General features: G+C 35.4%; 1 protein-coding gene across 5 annotated transcripts in view; it reads left to right on the forward strand.

Annotated features, from left to right (window-relative positions):
• Window positions 1-785: 785 nt before the first annotated feature.
• Window positions 786-21,406, forward strand: part of LOC149807143 (lysine-specific demethylase 4C-like) — an 81,881-nt gene continuing 61,260 nt past the window's right edge. For 2 of the 5 annotated variants that reach the window (XM_089962657.1, XM_089962693.1), the window contains exons 1-2: window positions 792-905; window positions 17,619-17,761. In XM_089962657.1, the coding sequence (XP_089818783.1) occupies window positions 17,627-17,761 (135 nt within the window). In that variant the 5' untranslated portion in view covers window positions 792-905; window positions 17,619-17,626. Of the gene's footprint in view, window positions 906-17,572; window positions 17,762-21,406 lie in introns of all 5 variants that reach the window. The other 3 variants (XM_089962666.1, XM_089962676.1, XM_089962684.1) reach the window with 3 other exon arrangements.

The following is a 21,406-nucleotide window of genomic DNA, read 5'->3' on the forward strand; positions in this document are numbered from 1 at the left end:
TCAAATGGTCCGAATCAGCTTGGTATTTGGGCAGAACCAGGACGTAATTTGGGCGAATAAGCCATGATTCGTATCAGCCAACGTTCCCCAAAGTAAACCAATGGCGTAATGTTAATTCCTCCCGTACCCATGTGATCCATATTATAATTGATACACTGGTTTGACTATTACTGTAGAACTTTTTCTTCGCTTCACAAATAACATTCCGCCATGTTTATGTAAAGAGATGAGTTTGTACATTTATATTTATTTCCGATTTTGATTGTGATATTTATCGCCTCATTCCTTGATGACTGATGTTTAACGCTCTCTCATTTGAGCGATGCATGTTTATTCAAGACCTACTGAAAAGCTTTGTTCCATGCCTTCTAAACAGAAAAGGAAGTTCTCAGACATAAATTTGAATTGTCAAAATAATAATCTAAATATTGTGTTTGATAACTTTGCCGGAAGTTTAATACAGTATTAAAACCGGGTTGTTGAGAGAAGTCATAAAAACGTACTACGTGACCACCATCAGACGAGTGAGTATATTAATTTTAGAACAAACTATAGCCTGGAATACTATCACACCGTAATGATATGTACATTGTTGGTACATAGGTATTCATGCGCGGCGATGTAAAGTATGTTTATTAGGATCAGAAACTGTTAATGGTGTACATTTCTTGCTCTCTTACATAATTTTTTAACCAATTTACTAATACAATGTAGATATCTGTGTGTAACATTCGTTTAAATTTATTTATAATTCTGGATCTATTTTTCTTGCTCAACGATTTCCATCTACATCTTGTTAAGTCGCTTATGAGTTTCAACTTGGATGATATACTTTAAGACCGAGTGATATTTGAAGCGTATATGGTGAGGACAACGTCGTAACTCGTTAAATGAGAGATTTCACGGTATTTTTCTGTCAATTTGATTTTGCAATAAGTAATACTTTTTTATACTGCTGGCTGTAAATGAACGTGTACTTGGTAACGTAAGCGGTTACAGAACATGTTTCACTATACTGTTGGACTGTTTTTGTTCCGTGTAGTTTATAACAGATCATGTTTTAGCTGGACCGACATGCATTAATGCAGAGTCAGAAAATCTTAAATGGGTCTTGCGCCAAAGCTAGATCAGGAAATATATCGAAATGTTTTGAAACGATGACTGAATGAAAAGTAATGCTGTTCCTATACGCCATTTTTTACCCCATAGTCTGTTTCATATAAGTAATATATTATCAGAACGGCTGCGAATTGTATTTATACTAAAGCCATCGCCATCATTTTATACATGAGAATAGTTTAATAAGTTGATTTTATTAAATAAGGAAGTTCATTTTTTTAATTCATTTTAGAACAGTACACAATTTCTTAGCATCGTGCATATGCTGGTGTTGGACAATGCTGGAAGTGTTCCATGACACAGCATTGAATCTATAGTATTTCAGAATTGATTCGTAGCAGGCATCAAAGCATCAGACAGATGATGAATATCAGTTTTTGTATAGTCTTTTTTATGGTATTGATACCCTTCCATACAAAATGATAAGTTACTGTTACTTGAGTGTTTTATTGCCTTCACTAACTGATGTTTTCGATACTTCTCTTTCACAAGGGTAATTCCCATCATTTTTCAAAACTGCCAATGTAAAACCTCTGATGAAGAAACCAGTGCTTTACCATAACAGTTTTAAGATCTACACCCTGTTTCTAATCTACCATTTATGTCAGAAATGTTCAAAATTATTTCAATCCCAACTTGTATCTCATCTGATTTAAAATAGTCTTTTTAACCAAGTACAGTCCACAAATCACCCTCACCACATTGATGAAACTGCCATTATGAGAGTAGTTAATGACCTCTTTGCTTTGGATAGTGGAAAGATTACAGTCCTCACCCTCCTTGTCTTGTTTGCTGCATTCGACACAATATACCAGTATTTATTCATCATCTCCAGTATGCACTTTGCATTAACAATACTGCCTTACTTTGGTTCAAGTCCTAATTAGTCAACAGGACACAGGTTGTGTTTGTAAATGTAATTGTCCTTGGTGCTTTCAAGACTAGACCATTTTAATTCACTTCTATCTGGTTTGTCTCAGCATCTACTACAGAAACATTCCAGCCCATTTGATCTATGTTCTGGCCTTCCACAAGGCTTATTTCTCTGTCCCATTCTCTTTATTCTATACACTCTACTTCTCTCGCGTGTTGTAGATGGACATCCAGTGTCTCACCAGTTGTATGTTGACTACATTCAAACGTACAGATTTCACTGCCCAACTGGAGTTTAGGCTACCATCCAAGGTGCAGAGATGTGCTATTCCAATGTGAAATTATATGTGACATGTAAGAAACTACAGGTCAGTGTAAAACTGATCACCATGCGAAAACTTTCTCCTTCACATCCTTTATGTCAAAAAAATAAGTATCTGAAATACTAACATTAAATTCAAGCAGTCAGTACAAACGTAGGTGTCACTTTCGACAGTACTCTCATTACACCAATATGTCTGGAGACACATCAGCTTCATTCTGTTTTCTTTAAGTTGATGCCAATAAAACACTTGTGTGTTCCTTAGTACTTTCAAGACTGTACCATTGTAATTCACTTCAGTCTGGTTTGTCTTAGTATCTACTACAGAAACTTCAAAAAGTTCAAAACATGGCTGTTCATATTATCCATAGAGTATGAAGAACAGAACACACTTTCCCCTTGCTCAGTAACCTCCACTGGCTACCCATACAATCCCGATTCAAACAAAAAGTTTGTTCACTATGCTACATTTATTTGACTGGCTCCAGTCCAATATACCTGTATAGCCACACCCATGTGTATCCATCTAGAAGGTTGAGATCCTCCTCCAGCACGTATATTCTTATTGTTCCCACTATTAAAACTGTCATACTTACAACATTTATTTGTGTGCCAGAGCCCAGCTGCATGAAACAAATTTCCCATCAATCTTAGACACAAGGACACATCTCTTTGAAGAGTGCTCTTAAAACATGCCTATTTAGACTTCCGGAAAGCTTAATAATTTTGAATTCTTTAATTATTGTCAGCATATTTGTGTATTAATATCATGGTGTTTGTTTTGGTAAACTTGTCATTGTAAATAATTGTATTTGTTATCTAGTATTTTAAAGTGTTTAAAGCTTCAAAAAATTAGGCATTGTGCTAAGTCTACATTATTATTATTATTATTAAGTGATATGTTATGGTCATTATAACATCCTCTGGATTGTGCTGAGATTGATGTGGGATATGTATGAAAATTGCACATGAATTGTTTTAAATAAAGGTTTGAATACCAAGTATGTAAACCATATCTGCATGAAAAAGTCCTCAAAGTTAATTTTACAAATTTAAAGCCCATTCACAAGGTTTCTCATTGATCATCATAAAGATGCTCACTCACGGAAATGTCTGTAGTCTTCTTGAAATAACCTTTAGGTTAAAAAGTTTAATATCAAGTTGGCATTTGAGTAAAATAACAAAAAATGTTTCCACGAGCTCACAAAAGTGCACTGTAGATATTAGAGTTGAGCATCACCAACTTGCCATCAGAACATCTGCCTCTTTAATCAGATCATTTAAGAAACTTACAATGTAATCCATCACCATTGAGAACTATTCTAAATTACTTTTAGTCACATGAAGCAGTATGGTAGTGGAAGGAGACAAGGACACAGTTAGAACATTCATGATCTTTGCTATGTTGTAACATATGTGGTGCACTCTACCAGAGATGAACGACCAAACACATCAGATTGATGTGTATTTTTACAGTTATGTCTGTGGTTATTCACAACCTTACAGAAGTGGCAGAGCAGTGTTCTGTTTGGTCACATTATGTTAAATAACTGGCTACTTGGTAGCAGTACAGTATATAGGAGTGACTCTGCATATCACAATACAGACTTCTACCATGTCATTTGTCATTGTTTGTAATGTCTACATCACTTTGTTGGCATCGTGTATGCAGACCTGCCAACCCTCATGGTTTTGGCATGAACTTCACGACTCTCAATAGCGATTTACTTCGCATACAAACAAATCATGAACACCCGAATTCTCAATTAGCATAAATCAGGAATAAAATAACTTTTGTCCCATTAAGTGCAAGTCAACATAGCAGCAGTGCTCACTGATGCCAATAATGGTCCTGTATTATTAGTCATGATGTTAGTAGAACTATATCAGAGTGTTACAGTTTTCCATGTAGCAAACATTGTAAAGTATATAATCTGTTAGAAGTTTTAAAAATGCTCATGAAGTAAATTGGGGCCCTACTGATTTGTTTTTAAATGGCATATGTACTTAAACATAGCAACTGTAATTTTTTTGAACAAACAGTGAAGGGAATTTTGAGATATTGAAAGAGTAGTATATATCATAATTTTCTAGAGTTCATAATTTTTCCATGCATGTGCTGACACCGTTAATCATTGTGAGGTTCTATGTGACCCACTGTTATGCCTTGGGGTGGGATGCTCCCAATATTCAATACAAATTAAACGATATTAATTTCTCAACCAATCTTCTTCCTCTCGACTATGTAACCTATTTCATCATGTGATTATAGTGTGAGATGGCTTTCCCCTGTACTTGGTTTCTACTCATCTGTGTTTACTCAGCCAATTCCTTTCCTCCTTCCGGCGTTCTCCGTACTGCGATTCTTCCTATCCTCTTCCCCTTTTGTCTCCTTTTCTCCTCCTCCTTCTCTCTCTCTCTTTCTCCAGCAACTAGGCTTGTTCTCTGCCTACTGCCTTGTTCTGTCCTGTCTCTCTGAGACTCGGGACTTGACTACCCGGTAGTTCTATCCCCAAAAGCTTCCTTTATGAAGCTTTCTGTCCTTGAATGTACCAAGGTTTTTGCCGCCAAATCACGAGTGGCTCCCGGAGTTATTGCTACAACTTGTCAGCATGATGCTTCACAATGACTAATTCGTTCCCAGCCCAAATGACTGTTAAATTCTGGTTCGAATTGATGGCCCCACTCTTTCTCAGTTCTGATTGGATATCAATTCTACCCCAGTCGGTTCAGATTAACAGACGAGCCTCAGGCCATCTGTCAACGCGGGGAGATTTACAATAGCATTGAGGGTCCTTTGTTCTTGTGCAAAGCTTCCAATGTCTACATGCGAGTTTTGACACCTAACGAAGCGGCTCTTGTACAACTCATGGCGCTAACCCATTCCTTTGTTCCTGACTTACGTAATTGCGGGCAGGCAAACATGACAATCATTAACTGTTCAACATTTCATCTTCTGGATTAATACCATTTCATGATTAAGCTATACTACACATAAAATGTTTTCACCTGCAAGGAGATATGTATTCCACAAAAAGTGAAGCATATATTGTAGTACACCAAAAACTGGCCTTGCACTCAGCAATGAAACATCAATGTACATAATGCTTTTCGCTCCGTAGTGTGCTGCAAATTTTTTGATTTCTGAATGTGCACTGGGGCTCATACCATTGCTTACAATTTACCTGCTATACATTTACATTATAATAATATTATTATATAGTACATTTATGACATAAATTGTAAGCAACGATACAAGCCCCAGTGGGCACATGGCAGAAAGATGTGAAGAAGCACACTGCTAGCAAATAGCATATAGGTAATGGGAAACTTTGGAGCAGCCCCCAGCAGAAGTCCTGCAAGCTACCAGTGCTGAAGCATTTTTTTAGTTTCCTGTTGAATATAATTTGTCTGTCTCAATTGGAGATAAACAACAGTGACAGTGAAAAGGTATTTCCTATTGTGAGGAAAAATAAGACAACATTAGTACCTCCTTGTGTGCTGAAAATTTAAACAAAATTATTGTCACCAAGATCAACTGACTGCTTCGGCGGCCTAAGTCGTTAGTGTCCACCTTGGATTTTGGAGGTTGCAGGTTCAATGCCTGGCTGAGTCATACCAAAGACTTACAAAAATGGTACTTAAGCTGTTTCACTTGTACTCCGCATCAACAGGTTAGTGTTAGAACTGTTTGGCGTAGTGTCAGGATAATGTGACTGGGTGGAACTTTATGCTCCGTGTCTGCGACATGATGCCCCAGTGCTAGACATCACAATAAACTGCTACACTATTGACATCATAGCAATATGACTGAAAAATTGTTAAAGCTTCGTTAAAAATCCAAAACACACAGATCAACCACTTGACAAGAAGCCTGAACTGTTTTGAAAACAAATTTACCATAGCTCAGTTGAAGAAGTTCAAGGCTTCCACAGCATCATATCATGACAGATAGTGTGAAGGTTGTGTATATCAGTAAATTTGGCTGCAAATAAATTTGTACATGTCTTTCAAAGTGGACAGAGCTAGTGTCATGGTATAATTTTTCAATAATTGTGTTCAAAATTCACTGATTTTTATCCCTCTTTTCACAAATTGTGAGTCTGGAGGGTTGGCAGCTCTGTATGGGAACATTGCTTGATTCATCTAAATATATGGTTTTGGTACTAACTGTACAATGTTTTTGTAATTATTTGATCCACTGAAATGTTAAATTATCCATTTTGGAGCTTTCAAAGCAGCTGAAGGATTAGCATTTAATTTCATCTGCCTTTTTGGCCTTAGCAAAGCATTATGTGGTCTGAAGTGTTAGTGCAATTACTGAGTATCTTTCATTTGTAGTAAAAGGTGTTCATCATATGATTCATCTGTTATTGTACAGAACTGGATCTGATTTAAATGTTCTGCTCCACAGTGTTTCAGGATGCTAAGTCTTGGACTTTTCACTCATGGCACTCGGGAATCACCAGCCTTTTTCCTAGAGTCCCTGGCATAAACTCACAAGTCCCTTGATTTCAAAATGATCTATTAAAAAGGAAAAGGAAAAGTATGTGATCATTATTTCTATAAAATATACTGTATTAAATTCTTGGCCTCACAAGATCACATAAGAAAAACTATTTTTTTAAATAATTATCAAAAAATAACTCTATACCATGTTGCACTCTACCATCTGGAAAACTAGTTTTTCAAAACAGTTTGTTTACTTTTTGCCATTCTTAAATACATGCAAATACATGTATGGCATTCTGGTTCTTGAAATCTTCAAGTACAGGACACTCCTCCATTATTCTGATTAGTGTATTCACTGTTAAATTGTACAGAACGGCTTTATGGATTTCCTCAACAGCACATGGGATTGTCTTTTTTACAATGCATGTTAGCCCTCAAGAACAATGAAATAATTTTGAAATGATTTTGCTTTTAAGCAGTTAAACACCCATCAAAAATTGTGTTTAATGTACTATCAGCATCAACTGCATCCACCTTTTTAAACCATGAAAACTGCTTCTCCTTCTTGGGTCTCTAAGTTCTCACATTCTTTGTTCTGCCTCTATTTTTATCAACATCCTTGACTGTACTCAAGACATAGTCAGCAGTAAATATGCATTCCAAGTTTAGTTCTTGCTTTCTTCACATGTACTCACACTTGTGCCTATTTATTTTTTACCTTTTTTTTTTGTCTTTTATTATCGTTAATATCCTTTTCATAGCAAGTCTATTTTCTGGAAAATTAAAACAGATTTTCCAACTCATTTTTAAGGGTCATACCAAAGACTAACAGCTGCCTTGCTTGGTGCTCAGCATCAAGAGGTTATTATTAGGACTGGTCAGTCTTGTGTCAGGATAGTATGACTGGGTGGGACATCATGCTGCATGTCTGCGGAATGATGTCCCCATGCTATGCATCACTGTAAACTGCAGACATCATATATATAACTGTTAAAAATCCAAATCACACACACAAAGCTCAGAAATTAATGAATGTGATATGGTCATCAGTGGTATATATATATATATATATATATATATATATATATATATATATATATTTCTTAGACTGCTCAAGAAAACCATTGCAGTACTATAGGAAGACCTCATAACAAGGAATATCTCTGAAAATCATTCCAAGTTCTTTGAGGTAACATTCAGTATAAGTAGGATTAGAAATGATGCACACAAAGTTATTACACAATTAGAAATTTATTGATGGGTAAGTAAGAACTTCTCGTGCTCAGCGCAGATAATTTTCGATAATTAAAGGTCATATAACTTCTCAGTAATTAAAACTTGTTATTATAAAATTATTTTCCTGAATAATAATCAATCTTGAGAACACATCATGAATAGAACATTTGTTATTATAGATCACTGCAGATAGTAGTATACAGTAATATGCCAGCCCACAAGTATAAGAGTTGAACTGTATGTTTTCATCAAGTATTTTTAAGAATAAATGAGTATCTATTGGTTTATGTTACTGCATCGTGACTCTTATCTTAACTCCCCCCCCCCCCCCCCCCCCGCCCATGACTGCATGGTAATGAATAATCTGAAAATAAACAAGTTAACTTGTCTAATTAGCAGCAAACAATGAACACCAAAGGTGGCACATCACATATTATGCAGATTCCTCAAAGATTTTGCATTTAGTTAATAAATGGGAATGAATGTGAATCCCAAAACTGCTTATGATACATTGGATTGGCTACGGAATTCTCTCTCTCTCTCTCTCTCTCTCTCTCTCTCCTTAGTTTGCTAACTCCTTGAACAAATATGGATACTAATGATGAGTTAACTCATCCTGTGATACATTTGCAGTAGCCAATTGCAACATTACTATCAGCTATGTGTAACTCGTGTGGCTTCTTCGATTGTTCTTGGGAACTGATTTCGCCCACAAATCCTTTCCGCTGTTCTGGTCCTCTCTGATGATTTTTGTGCTCATATCTTCTTTTCTCTTTTAGGCAGATTACTGAATTATTCACTCATGTTTTTTAAACACACTATTTCTGTGAAGTGTATACAGATGTCAAGCCTTTACAAATTTGATTGAAACTTTCTTCATGAACATACACTATGTTAATGACAATCCCTTTAAAGTTGCCCTACATTGATTGTGCATGCGTTAAATATTGGAGTGTAAAAACCCAAATTCGACTTTCTGAAAAAGGTCTATAACATGAACATCCGGCCTAGCAAAATTTGGTCCCCAAATTTTGATAACTTACTATATACTATTGCTTTGGCCAGATCATTGAATAAACTGGATTAAAGATGTATTTAATTGTGTTTTATAAGGTATCGTTGTTCACACACACCTGCTTGCACACTACCAAAATCTACTCTATTATTAGAATTTACATTCCATATATTGTAGGGCACTCAAGTACAACAGTATTGTGATTTATTACAATATTAGACACAGATGATAGTCCCAAGAGTTCTTATGGATGCCAATTGTAGTACTGTATATATCTTGATACATGTACATGTTAAATAGTTTTAAACCTCAAATATTAAGCAACTGATAGTTTCTTTGTCATTCTATTCAGTGTCATGTGAAGGACAGTTTCCTAAATGTCTGACATCTCACAAATCTAAATCTTCCATGAATGTCACATCACTTTTAATGTAATATGCAGATGTCACAAGTATTTAAAGACTTTCTTAGCCCTAATAAGAGTTGGCACCAAAATTGTGCCATTCACTGCTTTAAAACTACATGAAGTTATTTGTTTGCAAAGAATAATTCATTTGGAATGTGCAACACAGCTGTCAAAAGTTGAAGTGTGGGATTTATATATCTGTTCTGCTATGCCTTAGGAAGCAAGATGTGTATGAAAGATGTAGAAAAAGGTTGATAGGAAAGTATAGCATAACAAAACAAATGCGAGTCAACATTTCAGAAATATAAGATCAAGTCTATGTAGAATCTTCACATTGTAAACTTTTTCCTCTTTCCTTTTTAGTTTTTTTGTCATGTGAAATTCCTGAAGTAAAAACCAGTGTTTCCTCAGGTTCCCATGTTGTCTTTGGAAAATCTCGCCATTTAACCCTATAAACGTGTTTGCCACAGTACCAGCTGCAGGCTAGAATTGCATCAACAATACCCCATTCTTCCATTGGCTGCAACATTGCAGGTACATTTGGTGTCAAGGCCTTTGAAGATAAATCTGTTGTAGAAGTTGGAATATCATTTGTTTTGCTGTAGGCTGGTTTAATCGAGGTTTTACTACCAGATGTTGTGGTCTGTAAAGATGTTGTGGTCTCATGCGGTGTAGCTATCTGGCTTGTTTGGTCTAAATATTCATTTTTGATGTCCAGACTCTTGTATTGTTTTAGTCTGTTTGTGTGGACTAATGTAATGACCTTTGTAGTTTGTGATTATGGCAGTGGCGTAACTTGTATTTATGATTGGGCCCAATGTTGCTGATATACAATGGTCCTGTTATTTCTTTTGTGATTTAAATGATCTCCCTATGGGTACGTTTAGATTATACATGTACATCCATACTCTTTGCCCTAGGTGGAAAGAGGATTCTTGAGCATGTGTATCATATTATTCTTTGTACCTATGCTGTGAGTTCTGATGTTGTCTTGCACAACTTGTATAGTTATTTCCATTTGTGTTTTGAGCTTTTGTAAATAGGTTGTAAATATTGCCCTTGACTGGCTTCTTGGTATTTGTAGGGTCTGCAAGAGAAACATCCAGTGGTGCTTTCATTTCTTGTCCAGAGATTAGTTCATATGGGGAGAATCCTATTTAATTGTTGCTTGGTGTCTTTTGGTAAGCCATTAGGATTCCTGGAAACATAGACCCAGTTGTGTTGCTCTTCATCGGTATAATAATAAAATAATAATAATGACCTTATTTAAAGAGGGTAACACAGTTAGCTAAGAACTAATCTACCTTGAGGCCCTCATAGGTGCTTATAGAATGGGCCAATGTTCTGTTGAACCTCTCACGTGTAGAGTTAGTTTCTGGATGTAAACGTTTAATATTCATTTTCTTACAGAGTTCCGATATGATATGCAACAGTAAGTTCTGGCCATGGTCAGATAATAGAGCTGTAGAAGCTCTGTAATGGTAAAATTATTTCTTTGTACAAAATATCTGCTATTTCATTTCTTATTGTTATCGTAATGGAAATGCTTCCCAGGAATGGTCCTAGCTTTTAAAAAGTTGTTGACAAAAAAATTGCCAATATCTTGTTATAAAATGTCACATGATGATCCATCATGATTGTAGTAAGCCGCAAAGTGTTCCTCGTGGCACTGATAATGGCATTTTTGCTTTTACTAATAGCAGCGATCTTCGCTGTTTCCATGGTCTTTGCATCCCGCATCACTGTTGGTGCATAGGTATGACTGTTGACACCTGAAATAATGCATTATCAAATGTAAAATATCTACTTTCCTGACATCTTTGGTGTCTCACTCGTAATTGAGACATCAGGTATTAAGCAAATCTATATTATGTATAATATTTTCCAAATAATAGTTTGGTAAGGAACTTTATATAATGACATTTTAATACTAAAACCCTATGATCGTACTTTGCAATGTAAGATAAGTGACGTATAATGCAACCATCGATTTCATGCATTCAGTAATTAATAACCCCCCCCCCCCCTTTTTATGGCTTGCTTCACAAAGTACATCTCTGTCAAGCAGGTGTTCAGAAATATATTTTTGCCACGCTTTACATGCTTTGCTTATAGTGAATTGCTTCCTAAATCCCAAGAATGATCACTGACTGCTGTATAATTTTTCTTGACAATCAAACTAGGAGTAGGATCTCCATTCCCACCAATGAAACACACAAGTCAACACTGGCATTAATGTGCCATATATATAAGTATTAATTAACATCATTAAATTAAAAGAAGGAGTGAAGAAATATATCACAGAGCATATGTGCCCCCCCCCCCAAAAACTATTCGGAAAAAATGTGTTATTGAGTCAACTGTTATATGCATATACTAGTTAACATAAAGGAAATAAGGTCGGGGGTGGCCGAGTGGTCTAAAGCGCTCTCCGTTATGGATCATTGCCATCTCACCTCTGTCTGCGTGGGTTTGAGTCTCCGATTTGGCCAATGTAGGTATGTGAGAAAGCTTGCCAGTAGCTTCTTGTGGGTCGGTGGTTCTTTCCAGGGTTCTTCCTGCACCATTAATACTGGCCGCCATGTATAGCCTATCATGTGCTGAAAAATGGCGTTAAACCCTACAACAACCAACCATGTTTAAAAAAAAAATAAGGTGGGATGTAAAATGTGAGAAATAGTTATCACATGTATGATAGCTTGAGACAACATTTGAACTGCAAACATAAATTCACACCCATTTTAGGCATTGGTATAACAAAAAAGGGCATGGTTTATTTGTCAATCAATTGCTAGTGTTTTTACTCACTGTTGAAGCATGTCAAAGAGGCACGTTGGGGGAGGGGATAATGCATTCCACAGGGAGAAACAGCATGTCGTTTTCAAGAATTTCACATGTATTGAACCCGAAAAACAATGTTTAGTGAAAGCGATATTTGAATATGCTGCAAAAAAACTTTCTGATGGTAGGTCCCAATCTGTGTGTTTTCGCATTCAATCTCGGACTTTCTTTTAAAAAGATTTATTTTTTGCATGACACGCTAGAATAACTACGGTTTTAACTAATTTTATTCATCAACTATTTTAATTCTTTTAAAATTATTTCTTTCTGTATATTTGAAACTTCAACACAGAAGGGGTATTTTTCGTTAGAACTTATTTGGATTTCTTGGAACTATTGGAATTGACGGGACTTTTAGGAAATAGGAATCCATTCACCATACTGTAAGTTAATTTAATTCTTTCCCTCCTCTATTTTGAGAAATGATTTATTTTCAATTATGCAAAACTTGTTTGTTTTGCTATTTCTTATTGTGTAGTTTAAGTCCTTGCAGCTGTAACATGGGATTGATGGCAAAAGTAAAAGATCAATAGCAAAATTAACATATATTACTTACCCCACCTGGATTCATGTTTGGTGACACACTTCTTCAAAATATCACAGCCAGTTGTAAATAAATTGACGACTTGTGCCTTGATAAATGTATCACAGAAAATCTGCTTTAACTTTGTATCATATCTCAGCCACGGACGCCTAAGTTTCCAGCAGTTGAGAAATTTTCGGGACCTTTTGACTCGTTCATCCTGATGTGGTGTTGCACTAGAAGTGTTTACCATCACTACATGTAGATGATGTTTGACTGCCAGGTACAACATCAGGTTCATTGACTGTGTTGTCTGATAAATCTGCACTAAATCCAAATGCTGTTAATTTTATTAACTCACTCTTAGGATGAGATGATGAACATGCAACGTCTAACTTATGTTTACCCATGACAATGTTGCATTGTTGACAGTATATGATTCTGATTGAGATTTTTCCCATTTGCTTTGTATTTATACACAGCAATCGGTACTTCAGAAGTAATCAGTTTTTCTCTGAAGTTTCAGCAAAACTGTTCTGTTGGTATATTTAAAAAAGACAACAGAGGGATTAGCTGTCGTTCAATGACTTGTAGCTGTTTCTGCCTTTAGGTATAGTCTGGTAACATGCCTGAGTGTATCACAGCATACAGTACTCAGTCCAGATGTCAACATCAGCAGATTATGATATAACAATGCACTGTAAAGATGGGTTTGTCAATAGAAACAAAGAATTTGTTTATTTAACAGATAGTTTCCAGTGCATTGTGTATCCGAGTTTGTGGCTTCCTTTCGTGGTCCCTTTGAATTTCTCCACTCAAAATCCATGATTGTATGTACAAATTAAACAGCCAAAAAGGCTGTTGCCCAAAAAACTGCCAGATGGTATATTTTGTCGCCAGTAAGGGAAAAATGGCAATTTGCAACATTGGCAAAGCCCAGGACAATCCAAGCTAATGCAAGCCTGCTAAAACTGTCCACACACAAAAAGATATACTGGTAGGGATGCCTTGGTAGAATGAGAAGGCTGTTTTGCTTGTTTAATAATGGTACCTTGTAGTGTTGCATAAGTTCTGTCAAAGCCTTAATGTCCTCCAGTTACAGAATCATAACAGTTATGTAGAATTTCATGGCGTAACCCTGTAGGAATGGCTAACTGTTGCTAAGTGCAGATTTCTTTCTTAGCCCATCAGTCCCATAAATGGTACAAAAAGTCCATCAAGCATGGCATATTCACTGTCCTTGTAGCTTTTGTTGAGTCACTGGGCAGCTAGCCTGTTTCTAAGTAGTACTTAACTGGGGCTAAGTCAGGACGCTGTGACCAAGGCTGTTTGATTTCCTCTCCTCTTGGAAATTAAACCTGATACTAGCTGCTTATCCACTGTCAGATCTGAGACACTGTACACAAAGACTGGCTGATATTGCACTCTGCTGGGGGAGCATGGTGGGTCATATTCCAAGGCCACTATTGAAGGTTCATTGATGTTTGTAAACAGTATACTCGGGGTCAGTTTCATAGTCACTGAGCAGTCGCATTGTTATTTATTACTTCTTTATATGGAATCCTTGATAAAGAGTCATCCTTGGTATGCTTGACAACACTTTTGTGAACGACTTCAAAATTAAATCCTTGTAATAAAATACTCCAGCAACCCAAGCGCTCTGTTGGAATTTTAGTGTCCTTAATGTATTAACGGCTACATGATCAGTAAGTAACAGCAGTGAATTTCTGGTGTTCAAGAAAGTGTCTATAATACCGTACTCCTTCCACTAAGGTGCCTATAATACCATACTCATTTCACTAAGGCTAAACCTTATCTATCATATACACCCGATTTCATTTCAAATATACATAGTGATCTGCCTCCATAAGAAATCAGAGTTTCCCAACCCTGGTCAGAGCTGTTTTCAGTTTTTTAAAGCTGATTTATATTTATCAGTTCACTGAGATATTACCTTTTTGAGAACGCTGTTGAAGGGTGCACATATGCTACTATAGCTTTTCACTAAGTGCCTGCAGTAATTACATAATCCAGGAAACTTCCGATATCACATGCATTTTTCAGCCTTGGAAAGTCCAACCTAACTTGGTCTTATCGGAGCCCACTTCTACTCCATCTTTGGGAATAACATGTCACAAATATTTGACCCTTTTTATTGCAAAACGACATTTTGATGGTTTCAATTTAACATTTCTATCCCTAAAAATATTAGATGGAGATTTTGCTTTATTCATTCTTTTTCACCGAATTGCATTTTTTCAGGCCACATTTTAGCTATACACTGTTTTATTTACCTTGATTCACACTTGCAACATTTACCATTTTTTCAGTGATATAAGCAATGCGATGTAATCTGTTTGAAAAGATGTATTTACAGAGTATTTATAAACATATTTGGCATATAACCAGTTTGTATTCACATAACCAGCTTGTATTCACATAGTTCACTTGTAACCATTAAAGAATGACAATGATATAGATTAAAATTCTGATTGTAGTGTGTTTTCATTCCACTTTTCATTTTGGCATGCATGTGTTTGTTTTGGTGGCTACTTTTAATTTTAATTGGTTTAATTTGTCTTTTGTCTTCTGACAGAAATCCATATAACTGGCTTATGTAAAGAGGGAATTTGTCCAAAGACAGTGCCTGTACCCCATTGTTTTACAAATTAACCCTTCTGCTACATAATGTTAGCATGATTAGCATAATGTTAGCATGATTAGCATATTAGCATGATTACCATGACTAAGTAAACATGTACTTCTTTGAAAGTCTTTTACTTCAAAGTAAACTAGCACTAAATTATTGTTAGAATTATCTTGAAGGCATTATTTCTGAGACTTCTTTATCATATTTTTGACATACATGTATTTTGAAGTTAAGTTAGTGGTGCCTATAATTAAAAATGAAGTGATGTACTTTGTTCAGCACAAGTTTAAATCTTCGATCATGTACACCGCTAAAGTGGCTTAATGGTTAGAGCGTCCACCTCAGATGTGGGAGGTTGTGGGTTCAACCCCCAGCCGAGTCATACCAAAGACTTTAAAAAATGGTACTAACAGTTGCCTCGCTTGGCGCTCAGCATTAAGAGGTTAGTGTTAGAACTGGTTGGTCTGGTGTCAGGATAATGGGACTTGGTGGGACATCATGCTACATGCCTGCAGCATGATGCCCCAGTGCTAGACATCGCTGTATAAACTGTCACACTGCAGGCATCATAGTGATATGACTGCTTTTAAAAGCTACGTTAAAAATCTAAAACACACACACACATACACACACACACACACACACACAAATCGATGTACTTGCAGTCGCCATGATGTAAACAAGGTCACTATAATTTAAAATATAAACCTGAATAACTAACTAATCACTTTTTGTTTTTTTAGTACAGGTACCACATTTTACTGAAATAGGTTTTTAGATTTTCAAGTCCAGAAAATGTACTCAGTGATGGCTTGGAAGAGTATTATTTCTGCAGTGCATAAACTGACAGTAGTGAAGTACCAGTTACTGTACTACTTCTAATACTTATGCTCCATGTTTGTGATCATCTGATAAGTTAAAGCTTTTTGAAATATGTATAAAGAATATGAAATCTGAGAGAATTAAATGTGTATATTTTTATATTTGAAACAATTTTTTTTTTTTACAGCAGTGCCGTCTAGTAACTTATTATGGTAGTCCCATAACAATCAGCCTTGTTTTAAAAATAATGTTACGATCAATAAAATATGCCAAGCAATCAATTTATAAAATATGTCCCAAGATTTATAGTACAAAATTTCTATAATTTTATGTTCCAACTTTTACAGGTCATAAAAATTAGTTTTGAAAATAATTAAGGGTGTCCCAAGACTTGCTGTCATTAACTTATTTAAGAAAAGCTAATGAGAATGATAACTGAATGCAGTTTAGAAGTTAAATCAAGATCTCCTTATATTAAATAGATCTAATGACCACCAGTTACGGTTTGTGTCCTGCTGACCTTATTTAGGTAACCTGTTATGTCCATTGTTGCATTTCAACAAGATAATGCAATTTATAATAGATTCATTAACATGTCTGTGAATGAAAATTATGTCAAGAAGAGCAGTCAGGTATCTTTGGCAATTTGTAACCACATATGCTGAAAACTGATGTGATCTCAGTACTTTGTTGTACTGAATAATTTCACTTACTAATATACTTTTTGAGGTTTTGGTTCATCCGGAGACCTTCAGGATGGATTAGTGCTACTAGAATTACAGTAGAGATTTTCTGTTGACATGTCAGCTTTGATTTATACTAATAAACTATATGATTCTTATTGAATTATAAACTGATAACAGTTCCGATCAGCCTGTTTATAGTTTCTTTTATTTGAGTCGACACATTGCTTGCTAGGCACCAATTTAGCACATAGCAATCAATTTATTAGCATTGCATTTGACACTATTAATTAAAAGATGACAAAATTAGTAAGTAAACATTTCATTAGATGTTTACCTGAGGTGCAGGTGTTAATTAGGAATCTATTGTGATACATTTCCACACTTGTAAACAGGATGAAAGCATATTAATTAACATGACTGAGGTGATGTAAACAATGGAGAGGGGCATCACGGTGCAATTAAATTCTTGGGTATTTTGAATGCTGTTCAATATCACAAAGATGCTGTGTTTATAGAACATTTGATTAAAACATATACCTTCTTTCAAGAAATAATTTATATGGATTTGAAATTGTTTTAAAGGATTACTACACAAGCATTTTCATAAGGTCCGATTTATTTCTTCAGGAATTGTTACCAGAAATTTAGAGCTGATTTCTCGGTGTCTCTTCAGATGACGAGATGGAGTCGTCAAGTGGAGGACATAACATCCCCAAAATCATGGTCTTTCGACCAACCATGGAAGAATTCAAAGACTTCAATAAATACATTCTCTACATGGAATCTCAAGGTGCTCACAAAGCTGGACTTGCAAAGGTATTCAGTCTTGCTTACATAAAACTAACATGTATAATGTGTAATTAATAACACCATCTCTTCCTGCATCGCTGTGAAAATGTGGTTAGAAGGTACAGGTACTTTTCTTGAAAGAAAGATAACCAGTCTTCAGCAGCATATTTCTCTGGGTTTTGTTTTAGTACAGAGATTATCAGTTATTATTCTTATGCATTGATTCATTTTTTTCATAAGGCCCCAAAAATGTGTTTTCTGTTGCACAGGTTTACAGATTAGGATAGATAGGTAGTTTTTTAAATTAAAAAAAAACAATGATTAGTGTATTAAGTGCTTCAAAGTACTGGGCAAAAGGAGCTCAGTTAGAGGTACAAATCAAATTTATATTTATTTTTTTACCATAGGGGAAAAAGTGGTAGGGTTGGTAATGAGAAACAGGGACAGATGGCTGACCAGCAACAAACTTTTTTTGCATATTGGCATGCATTTTTGAGACCATTATATATGTTTGGAATAGCTTTGTAGATTTGCAATAGAACCTGTGAATTTCATTCCATCCTCTTGAGGTTGAATTTTTGGGAGGGATTGTTTTAAGGTAAATGGCAAATGAAAGGCATAGGCTATTTGGGTCAAATGGTATTTATTTGCAGAAGTCATCATGGAAAGTACATAAAATCAGACAATCGATAATGGAGGATTGTGCAACAGACTTAAGCATTTTCAAGCTCTCTCTCCTCATTAACACTAATGATATAATTTCGCTGATGTGATTAATGAAGGTATAATATTGAAAACAATGAACTACAGTGGAATCCCGCTATAATGCGATAATTGGGATCCACGAAATTGGATCACGTTAATATCAGGGTCGCATTAATGCGGGGTTCTACAGTATTTTACTTTTTTTATAGAACAACTCGTTGGCACAGATACGTGTATTCATGTCTACGGTATATGATGAATAGGGTATCAACACCGTTTACTATCGTGCCGTTGTGGCATTTAGTTCATCTATAATGCTTGTAATTCCACTGAAAAATTACACACAGCTTTACAATATTCAGTATTTTTTCCTCTGATCATTGTATTTGAATTCAACATCTAATATATAGCATGAACAGAGTGCCAACACCGTTTACTTGCCGTCTGATATCGTACCGTCGGGGCTTGAAATTAATCCATAAAATATGTAATTCCATTGCAAAAATTGCATGCATATTTAAACTATTCAGTAATTTTGTCACACATCATTATGTGTCTGAAGTCAGTGGAAAAAATTAACAGCAAAATTAGGTTAAGAAAGACGAAGCACGTGTACGGTTCATTACGTTCCAGGGTCTATGAACTGTGTCTGTACAAATTTCATACTGCTGAAAAATTTCTCATTTGCGTTTCCGTGTACATTTATCCATTGCAAATTTCCAATAATGAACGCTTGTACGCCTATTTGTTTGAATGACTGCAACAAGAATAATTACAAATCAACACATGCTTTCAGCGTGCATGTAACTTTTACTTCAGATTTTGTGAATATCGAAAGAAATGTGTGAAAACTACTATACTAATCATGGCGCAAAGTGCAGAGAACAACTTATGTTTGTGAACTTGCTTTTCCATAACGATAAAATATTTTTTAAATGAAAAATAGGAAATTAATAGCGAGTTCATAAACAAGCATCATACCCATGCAAAACCCGAGAACTAAGTGTAGTAGGCCTGCAATGGTCACGAGTCACTTTTTAAAAAATGTAAAGCTGAACGCATGTAAAATTTCATACTCTTTCAATTTCCAGCAAATAAAACGGACATTATTTCCTGGTCAACTGATTGCATCTAATAACACCGCCAAGCCCAGCAAACATGTTGGTGGCTTTCATTTTTTGATGTTTATTAAATTGTGAGAATCTTTTATCAACCAATGCATTGTCTGCTGCTTGTTTGTGTATGCACTTAAAGAAACACATGTCGGCTATTGTCTGAGCAACGATGGTACACAGAATTAATTGAAGACAATCACAAAGACGACTTACTGGCTTTACTCATGGATCAGTAACAAGTAACATTTCCAATAATGTTTATTTTGGCATAACACTTCAAGAACCTTTTGTCGAGTTTTGAAATTATTAAATTTCAGAAGCCAAGCCACGATTGTATTATATTCGAATTCATACTTGAACTCTTCCCCAAAATGATAATAAACGTTTTACACACTATTTCTCTTACTTTTAAAAAGTATTTTTCCAGGTACAAGAAAAATACACGTACATGTATTTAAAATTTCAGGAACCACGCCACGATCGTATTATATTGTATTATACTCAAATTCATACATGATCTCTTTCCCAAAATGATAATATTTTTGCATTTCCATAACGGTAAAATATTTTTATAAACAAATAGGAAATTAATAACAAATTCATAAGTAAACCCGATACACATGTAAAACCCGAGAACTAAGTGCAGTAGGCCTGCAATGGTCACCAGTCACTTTTATTTAAAAAAATAATTTTAAAGCTGAATGCATGTACAATTTTATACCATTTCAATTTCCAGCTAATAAAGCGGATATTATTTACTGGTAACATGTCCGATAATGTTTATTTTGGCATAACACTTCAAGAACCTGGTGATATTGTTAAATTTTAGAAGCTACGCCACTATTGTATTATATTAAAATTCATACGTGAACTCTTCCCCAAAATGATAATAAACGTTTTACACACTATTTCTCGTACTAAAAAAAATATATTTTTCCCGGTACGAGAAATATACACATACATGTATTTAAAATTTCAGGAACCACGCCTTGATCATATTAAATTCGAATTCCTACGCAATCTCTTCCCCATAATGATAATAAATTTGTTATTCACTATTTAATGTACTTTGAACAAATAATATTTTTTTATGTGTGAATGAATATACGAAATTTCGTGGGCCACGCCACGACCGTGTTATATCCGAATTCACGTTAAAGCAGGACGTGTTATAGCGGGGTTGCACTGTATGATGATGAGATATTAAAAAAGAATTATATGTACAGTATTGATATATTTTCCAACAGCAGCTACTAAAGCGTTACAGCAGAAACATTTTGCTGTATACTTGCAAATCAACAAATGTGTACAAATAATTTATGTAAAGCTATTCATACAGCTGCCACACACCTGATTACCTTGAATTCATTATTTTCAAGTCACTGTTAACCCTTTACCTCATGCAAGCGTCTTTGGACGCCTCTACTCCATTCGCATGGAAGCGCCTTTTGACGCTTCTACAAGATTTGCATGGAAGCGCCATTTGACGCCTGCTGTAAACATCAGCCATTTTGAGTTAGTTTTCGTAGCGCCACCTTCGGGGAAAACCCCCCTATTAGATACTACATTCATTTCTGCGAATGACAATTACGTCAGATCACGTGGTCGCTATTCATGCACTGGTCGATATCTGCTATTTAAAGCAACTGGGTCGTAATCTCCACTCTCCAAAATGGCAGCTGCAGACTTCATTCAGTACGTACAAAGTTTTCACGATTAGAATAACAACCACGAAAGATTCAGTAAATTAGGTAAAGTCTCTGATATTGATGTAGGCAGCAATTAGTTTTTATAAATTATCAAATTCAGATGACTTAGTGATGTAGATGCATATGAAAACCTTGTAAATTTT

The sequence above is a fragment of the Sinohyriopsis cumingii genome, chromosome 1 (genome assembly GCF_028554795.1).
Source record: "Sinohyriopsis cumingii isolate HCF-2022 chromosome 1, ASM2855479v2, whole genome shotgun sequence".
NCBI lineage: Eukaryota > Metazoa > Mollusca > Bivalvia > Unionida > Unionidae > Sinohyriopsis > Sinohyriopsis cumingii.